Consider the following 8,927-nt stretch of genomic DNA (forward strand, 5'->3'; position numbering starts at 1 on the left):
AGGAGGCCCAGGACCTCCATGTCCTCGGCAGAGTGGGAGGGGGAGTTGAAATGTTGGGCCACAGGGCAGTGTGGTTGATTGGTGCGGGTGGCCCGGAGATGTTCCCTAAAGCGCTCTGCTAGGAGGCGTCCAGTCTCCCCAATGTAGAGGAGACCGCATCGGAAGCAACGGATACAATAAATGATATTGGTGAATGTGCAGGTAAAACTTTGATGGATGTGGAAGGGTCCTTTAAGGCCTAGTTCTAAACTTTCAGCTCAGCACTGTCCCCATGACTTGTCCTACCTGCCTATTTTCTTTTCCACCTATCCACTCCACCCTCCTCCCTGACCTATCACCTTCATCTCCTCCCCCCCCCACCCTCCTCTAGCTTATCTCTCCACCCTTCAGGCTCTCTGCCTTTATTCCTGATGAAGGGCTTTTGCCCGAAACGTCGATTTTACTGCTCCTCGGATGCTGCCTGAACTGCTGTACTCTTCCGGCACCACTAATCTAAAACACAGTAATTAGTCATGCATAAACCCCTTTATAATGTAATCATTGATTTTTTTTTAATATTAGATTGGATTCCCTACAATATGGAAACAGGCTCTTCGGCCCAACAAGTTCACACCGACCCTCTGAAATGTAACCCACGCAGACCCATTCCCCTACCCTATATTTACCCCTGACTAATGCACCTATCACTATGGGCAATTTAGCATCGCCTATTCACGTAACCTGCACATCTTTGGATTGTGGGAGGAAACCCACACAGACATGGGGAGAATGTGCAAATTCCACATTGACAGTCACCCGAGGCGCTGTGAGGCAGCAGTGCTAACCACTGAGCTACCTAATAACTGTCAATGTCTTTGACATTGCAAATTAACTGTGAACAATTATAAGTATATGACCAGATTTTCTAAGGAATGGCAGCCTCATGCAAATTGCCACTCCATCTCTTCTTTTACGAAAGGCGAGAACTCTGCATTTCTGACAGGAAATTCTGATCAGGGTTCCTTCAGAAATGTGGAGCTATAATTCAATTCTAACAGTTCTTTGATAGGGGGCAAACCACAATCCCTACTCACAGCAGTTGTCCTGTATTCTGGAATTTTATGGTCCCAAATCAAAGAGAGTTACTTTGACAGCTGCTAACAAATGGCAAGTACATAAAATTGTCAGCGAGTTCTCAGATTGAGGTTGAGGTTCTGAATGTCGGTTTGCTCGTTGACCTGGAAGGTTTATTTTCAGATGTTTCATCACCATACTGGGTAACATCTTCAGAGAGCCTCTGAATGAAGCACTGGTGGTGTAGCCCGCTTTCTATTTGTTTGGGTTTCCTTGGGTCGGTGATGTCATTTCCTATGGTGATGTCATTTCCTGTTCTTTTTCCTCAGGGGATGATAAATAGGATCCAAGTGAATACCTATACAGTGTATTCAAAAATAATGGGTACCATATGAACACAGTCCACTGATTTTCTCAGCAACAAACCCAAACAAGTAGACAAAACACATCCAGAAACTGAAGCCACTCTCCCCTACATCAATGACATCTCGGAAATGACTGCCAGACTACTCAGACCCCTTGGCATCATGGTAGCCCACAAACCCACCAACAAACTAAAGCAGCAGTTAATGAACTTGAAAGACCCTTTCCAGACAACAAGCAAAACTAATGTCATTTACAAAATACCTTGCAAGATCTGAAACAGGCAGAAAACTAGCCACCAGGATAGATGAACATCAACTAGCCACAAAAAGACATGACCCACTTTCACTAGTATTCTTACATACGGATGAGGAAGGACACCACTTCAACTGGGACAACACGCCCATCCTAAGACAAACCAAACAGAGACACGCACGAGAATTCCTAGAAGCATGGCATTCGAACTGAAACTCTATCAACAAACACATTGACTTGGATCCTATTTACCATCCCTTGAGAAGAAGAACAGGAAATGACGTCACCACTAAAAATGACATCACCAACCCGAGGAAACTCAAACATATAAATAGAAAGTGGGCTACACCACCAGTGCTTCATCCAGAGGCTCGCTGAAGATGTTACCTAGTATGTTGATGAAATGTCTGAAAACAAACCTTCCAGCTCAGTGAGCAAACCTACATCCGTAAAATTTTAAGGTCAGGGTACCAGGAGGATGGGAGGGGGGTAGGGTGCCATGTAAGTAAAGTGTCAGGTGATTGAGTACCAGTTTAGAAGGGTTCCAGTTGGGGAAGGTGCAAATATGTTAGACAAATAGGGTGCCAGATGGGTAGAGTGTCAGATAAGTAGGGCGCCAGTTAGATAGGTTAACAGCTAGGTTGGGGGTAGGGTGCCAGTGACTGTGTACCAAGTGTTTAGAGTGCTAGGAAGCAAGATGACATGGGGACCAGGTAAATGATGAAGGTTTTAGGGTAGGTCTGGGTTGGTGAGAGAAATTTGTTCAGTTAAACAGGACACATTAGGGATGCCAGGATGCGTAATGTGTTACAGCTGCAGTATGTGTGAGTTTCTGGATGTCAGTCTGATCAGGGCAAATGCAATTGCAGTAAATGAAGTTTGAGTAAGTTCAGCTCAGAGTTCATGAGCTGTTGATGAGTTGCTTATAAGTTTAAAAAACTGTTTAAAAGCTTTATATTGTACTATTTTCCATGAGGAAACCATATGCCAAACAGGTTCTGAAGGAGGGTCACTGGACCTGAAACGTTAACTGTTTCTTCCACAGATGCTGCTAGATCTACTGAGTTCTCCAAGCAATTTAAGTTTTTGTTTCAGATTTACAGCATCTGCGATGCTTTATTTTATACCAGACCATGATATAGTCTGGTCTGAGCTTGCCACCCTGGTAGGTGCAGTCTCAGCCATCTAGAGGATTGCCCAGCACAGCAGAAAGAAGGCAAATAACTGTGTCCACTCCACCAGCATGCCACCATGTTCTCTCCAATACCTCAGTCATTCTGTCTTTCCCACCACAGCATCACCCACCCAAGGCTCATGCTCTACCACTCTCACTATTGCTTGTAACACCTTCCCTCACTCACTCTCACCCACCCTGATCCCCAATATCACCAACACTGCATGCCTTCTGTGCTGCCTACCCACTTGCTTGGGCCACATGCACCAATGTTAACAGCAGTACTATGCATTTTCACCTGTCTTAAGATCAGTTCTTTCTTATTCCATGAGGAAAACTGCCCATAATTGGGTAAAAAGAGTCAAGGTGGATGGTGGGCTGCCCAGCATTTGGCTCCACATCCTTTAGAAGAAGAGAAACCTGAATCTGCCTCGCCCTCCCTTTCCTAGTCCTCTCCATTTCCATCTCCGGCGACTGACTAACCATGGGCATCTACTACAAACCCACTGACTCCCACAGTTATCTAGACTACACCTCTTTCCACCCTACTTCCTGTAAAAACGCTATCTCTTATTCCAAATTCCTCTGCTTCTGCCGCATCTGTTCCCAGGATGACCAATTCCACCTTAGAAAATCTCAGATGACCTCCTTCTTCCAAGGTCACAACTTCCCTTCCCATGATCGACAATGCCTTCCAGAGTATCTTCTCCACTTCCCTTGAACCCCACCCCTCCCAACACAACCAGGACAGGAACTCCTGGTTTTCACCTTCCACCCCACCAACCTCCGCATACATCACATCATCCTCCGGAACCTACAAACGGACCCCACCACCAGAGAGATATTTCCCTCCTCCAGTATGTATGAAGCCTGTGGCAGGACCACAGATAGTGACAGAGAGTACCAGTACTTACTTTACACTTGGGGCACACTGAGGATACTCCCACCTTAAATTTTGAAGGACGGTCTGGGGCCAGATGGACTCTCTGAAGAATCTTCAACTGCATGGCATGCGTCCTATTACAGATTGAAATATTTCTCGCATTTTCACAAATATCCTCTCATGTCTTAGAGGAGATCTCAACTCCTAACTCTCTCTCGCAGACCTCATATAGTTGCTCAATATCATCCGAGGAACCATCTCCAACAGATGATAAGGAGTACTAACTGAGAGCGTGCCCTTGGCATGAAGCACCCTCTTCTCTGAATGGGATCTGTAGGAGTCGGTCAAAAGCATAGTTTCTTTTTGAATAAAATTACTAATCTTGAAAAACAAAAAAGGTCTCTGCTAGATAATCCATACTTGCAGCTTATTTGGTCAAAGGACATTATTGTTTCAACCTCAAATAAGTCACCCAAACAGGAAACTCCCCTAGCTGCCCAGAGTTTAAACCTGCAGTCTGTTATCACTGGCCAAAACTCCAGCATACCAACTATAGAGACAATGAAAGATGTTTTAGATGTGTTACCCTCACTCTGCTGCATTGCTCTCCATACTTTGACAGTATTAATCATTGTTGGATTACGATAGTATTCCGCAACTATCCTCATTTTATCTAAGAACAATAGGCTAATATGAGGACACTTTGCCTGGGAGGCCTCAATATCCAACCATTTTTATGATGGGTCCTCACAAACTCAGTCACTCTCAAAAGATAAAAGAGAGCTTAATTGATATATTTTAATATCCTGGAGGTCCACATCCCCCAGCCCTTGGGGCAACTGCAATTTGGCAAGCTTAATAGGGGCTGCCTGTGGTGCCAGATAAAAGAGCTAAACCAGCCATTAAGTCTCCGAAATGTTTGCCTGGGAAAAGTCAAAGGAAGCATTTTCATAGGGTATAGCAAACAAGGAAGGACATTAATTTTAATAAGGGCTACTTGACCTAACCAGGATATTGGAAGGCCCTCTCATCTTTGAAGATCTTGTTTAATCTTGTCAAGCAAGTGGACAAAATTAGCTTAAATAATTGATCGAAGACAGGAGTAACAAAACTACCTAAATAAAGAAAATCCCCCTGTGACCACTCTATGACTTTATGACTCATCCTTAATATCAGATTCCCCCAAGATCTCCCATTGGCATAGCCTCCAGTTTTGAAACGTTAAGCCCGAAAAGGAGCCAAATAAATTAAAACATTGTATCATATGGGGTACAGATACTACTGGGTTTATCGAAAAGGTAAGAATGTCATCCGCATACAATGTAATCTTATGTGCCTTTGATCCCACTTCTGGGGCAGTTATGTTAGGATCCCTACAGATTGAACCGCTGATAGAGACTATCACCAATGTAAAAAGTAGATGTGAGAGGGGACAACCTTACCAACTTCCCCTACAGATACTAAAATTACTGGATCTTACACCTTTATCACTATAAAGGACCCTTACCCACCTGATAAAGACTTCACCTAGATCAAACTGTTCTAATGTGTAAGAAAGATATGGCCAGTCAACCTGATCAAATGCCATCTCTACATCTAATGAGATCACTAATCTCTGAATTTAAAGAGGGAGAATGTGGATTCTGGGTAATCCAAGATGGAGGATGGGAACAATGTCTGGCTGTAACAGTTGCACCTTTTTTGAGGTATGTTAAGTGTTGAAGGTGATTTCCTCGAATTCCAGGAGCAGCAATTACTCCTTTATATGCTGTTGCATTGTTTTGGAACTTTGGGAAAAAAGTTAAAACAACAGCACTTTTGAAAGGGAGAAGAACAGACATAGGAAGCACATGGCGAGGTCATTGCAAGAGAGAGAGAGAGATTCACAACTGCTCTTGGAGGAACCTGTTGCGAGAGATCAAAGCACAGAAACAGATAACAGATGTTTTAAGTGTGGTCTTAAAATAAGTCTGCAGTAGTGAGTAGTGTGGGTTCTTTCTTGATTATATGTTTTATTGAGATATCTGTCTTGACTAAACTTAAAATATAAGCCATAACTATTAATTTAACCTGAAGCAATGTTTTGTAGAGGAATAAGACAGTGCTATTTTCTGGGTCTGTAGATTGAAAGAACCAAAAATGGCTGTTAGTAGAGTGATATACTCTTGTCGGATGTATGAGTTAAGGGAGAGTTTACGGATTATTGAGGATTGCATCTGCAATAAATGCCATAGGTTGCGAATCCTATCCGATCGAATGCATTGGTGGGAGAGGCAGTTAGAGGCAAAGAGAAATTTACAAGAGCAAGGGAATGTGATGGATAGGCAGTTATAGGAAGGGGGAAAGTCTCAGATACAGTTACATAGGTGGGTTAACTCCAGGAAAGGTAAGAGAGGAAAGCACGTAGTGCAGGAGTCTTCTGTGGCTATCCCCATTTCAAACATGTATGTTATTTTGGAAAATGTAGAAGGTGATGGATTGTCAGGGGAATGTAGCATGAACAGCCAAGTTTCTGGCATTGAGACTGGCTCTAATATAATGAGAGGTATGTCGGGTTCCAAGCGATCGATTGTCTTAGCGGACTCTCTAGTCTGGGTGACAGACAGGTGTTTCTGTGGCCAGCAGCGAAAAATCAGAATGGTGTGTTGCTTCCCTGGTGCCAGGGTCAAAGATGTCTCAAAGAGGGTGCAGAATGTTCTCAAGGGGGAAGGGGGCCAGCAGGAGGTCATTGTACACATTGGAACCAAAGACATAGGAAGGGAAAAGATTGAGGTTCTGAAAGGAGATTACAGAGAGTTAGGCAGGAATTTAAAAAGGAGGTCCTCGAGAGTAGTAATTTCTGGATTACTCCTGGTACTACAAACTAGTGAGGGCAGGAATAGGAGGATACAGCAGATGAATGCATAGCTGAGGAGTTGGTGTATGGGAGAAGGATTCACATTTTTGGATCATTTTGGGGTAGAAGTGACCTTCCAAATGGAGGACGGGAAAAATTTCTGGCTGTAACAGCTGCTCCTTTTTTGAGATATTTTAGGTGTTGGAGGTGATTTCCTTGAATTCTAGGAGCAGCAATTACTGTTTTGTATGCTGTTGCATTGTTTTGGAACTTTGGAAAAAAAAAGTCAAAACAACAGCAGTTTTAAAGGGGAGAAGAACAGATAAAAGAAGCACATGGTGAGGTCATTGCAGGAGAGAGAGAGAACCTGCACAATTACCGCCTTTGCTGTTTGAATTCATGCATCGCTGGATATCAGTGTGCATCTGGGAAAATTAACAAACAGTGAAATTCACAACTGGTCTTGGAGGAACTGTTGGGCAAAGTTCACAGCACAGAATCAGATAAGTTAATCGTTGTTTTTAAGTGTGGCCTACAGAGAATCTGCAGTAGTGAGTAGAATGGGTTCTTTTCTTGATTATATGTTTTTGGAGATATGTCTCTTGATTAAACTTCAAATATAAGCCATAACTATTAATTTAACCTGGGACAGTGTTTGTAGAGGAATACAACGGTGTTATTTTCTGGGTCCGTAGATTGTGAAAGAGCAAAAATGGCCTTTATTAGAGTGATATGCACTTCTTGTCAAATGTGGGAGTTTAAAGAGAGCTTAAGGGTTACTGCGGATTATATCTGTCATAAATGCTGTTGGCTACGAATCTTATCAGATCGAATGGATCGGTTGGAGAGACAGTTAGAAGCAATGAGGAATTTGCAACAGCAACAGTATGTGATGGATGGCAGTTATAGGAAGGGGGGAAAGTCTCAGATACAGTCACATAGATGGGTTAACTCCAGGAAGGGTAAGAGAGGTAGGCAGCTAGTGCAGGAGTCTTTTGTGGGTATACCCACTTCAAACAGGTATGCTGTTTTGGAAAATGTAGGGGGTGATGGATTCTCAGGGAACGTAGCACGAACAGCCAAATTTCTGGCACTGAGACTGTCTCTAATGCAACAAGGAGTACATCGGATTCAAAGAGATCAATTGTGTAAGGGGATTCTGTAGTCAGAGGTACAGACAGACATTTCTGTGGCCAGCAGTGAAAAAGCAGAATGGTGTGTTGCTTCCCTGGTGCCCGGATCAAGGATGTCTCAGAGAGGGTGCAGAATGTTCTCTCACAGGAGAGAGGGACCAGCAAGAGGTCATTGTCCACATTGGAATCAATGACATAAGAAGGGAAAAGGTTGAAATTCTGAAGGGAGATTACAGAGAGTTAAGCAGAAATTTAAAAAGGAGGTTCTTGAGAGTAGTAATATCTGGATTACTCCCAGTGCTACGAGCTAGTGAGGGCAGGAATAGGAGGATAGAGCAGATGAATGCATGGCTGAGGAGCTGGTATATAGGAGAAGGATTCACATTTTTTGATCAGTGGAATCTCTTTTGGGGTAGAAGTGACCTGTATAAGAAGGACGAATTGCACCTAAATTGGAGGTGGACTAATATACTCTTCCTTTTGGATACTGTTGGGGGGACGACTTACCAGGGGAAAGCAGTGGGGCACAGGCTATGGCACAGAGTCTGTCCCTGCTGCTCAGAAGGGAAGGGGGAAGAGGAGCAGAGCAGTAGTCACTGGGGACTCAATAGTTAGGGGGACAGATAGGAGGTTCTGTGGGGACGAGAGAGACTCACAGTTGGTGTGTTGCCTCCCAGGTGCCAGGGTTTGTAATGTCTCTGATCGTGTTTTTGAGATCCTTAAGGGGGAGGGGGAGCAGTCCCAAGTCGTGGTCCACATAGGCACCAACGACATAGGTAGGAAGAGAGATGGGGATTTAAGGCAGAAATTCAGGGAGCTAGGATGGAAGCTTAGAGCTATGACGAACAGAGTTGTTGTCTCTGGTTTGTTGCCCGTGCCACGTGCTAGTGAGGCGAGGAATAGGGAGAGAGAGGAGTTGAACACGTGGCTACAGGGATGGTGCAGGAGGGAGGGTTTTGGATTCTTGGATAATTGGGGCTCTTTCTGGGGTAGGCGGGACCTCTACAAGCAGGATGGTCTTCATCTGAACCAGAGGAGTACCAATATCCTGGGGGGGAAATTCACTTAGGCTATTGGGGTGGGTTTAAACTAATCCAGCAGAGAGATGGGAACCAAAATTGTAGTTCGAGTATAGAAAAGGTAGAGAGTAGGGAGGTCCGAAATCAAGTTTCAGGGTCGCAATATGGCACCGGCAAGCAAGAAGTTGGTTTGAAGTGTGTCTACCTCAAC

The 8,927-nt window shown here is 44.0% G+C and overlaps 1 protein-coding gene across 3 annotated transcripts in view; it reads left to right on the forward strand.

Annotated features, from left to right (window-relative positions):
• prorsd1 (prolyl-tRNA synthetase domain containing 1) overlaps positions 1-8,927 on the forward strand; it is a 27,059-nt gene that overhangs the window by 1,989 nt on the left and 16,143 nt on the right. The window contains exon 1 of one of the 3 annotated variants that reach the window (XM_043695988.1): positions 164-201. The exons of the other annotated variants lie outside the window; for them this stretch is intronic. Coding sequence (XP_043551923.1) covers positions 194-201 — 8 coding nt within the window. The 5' untranslated portion in view covers positions 164-193. Of the gene's footprint in view, positions 1-163; positions 202-8,927 lie in introns of those variants that run through there. 3 annotated transcript variants of the gene reach the window in all.

This window comes from Chiloscyllium plagiosum, chromosome 9, assembly GCF_004010195.1.
Source record: "Chiloscyllium plagiosum isolate BGI_BamShark_2017 chromosome 9, ASM401019v2, whole genome shotgun sequence".
Lineage (NCBI taxonomy): Eukaryota > Metazoa > Chordata > Chondrichthyes > Orectolobiformes > Hemiscylliidae > Chiloscyllium > Chiloscyllium plagiosum.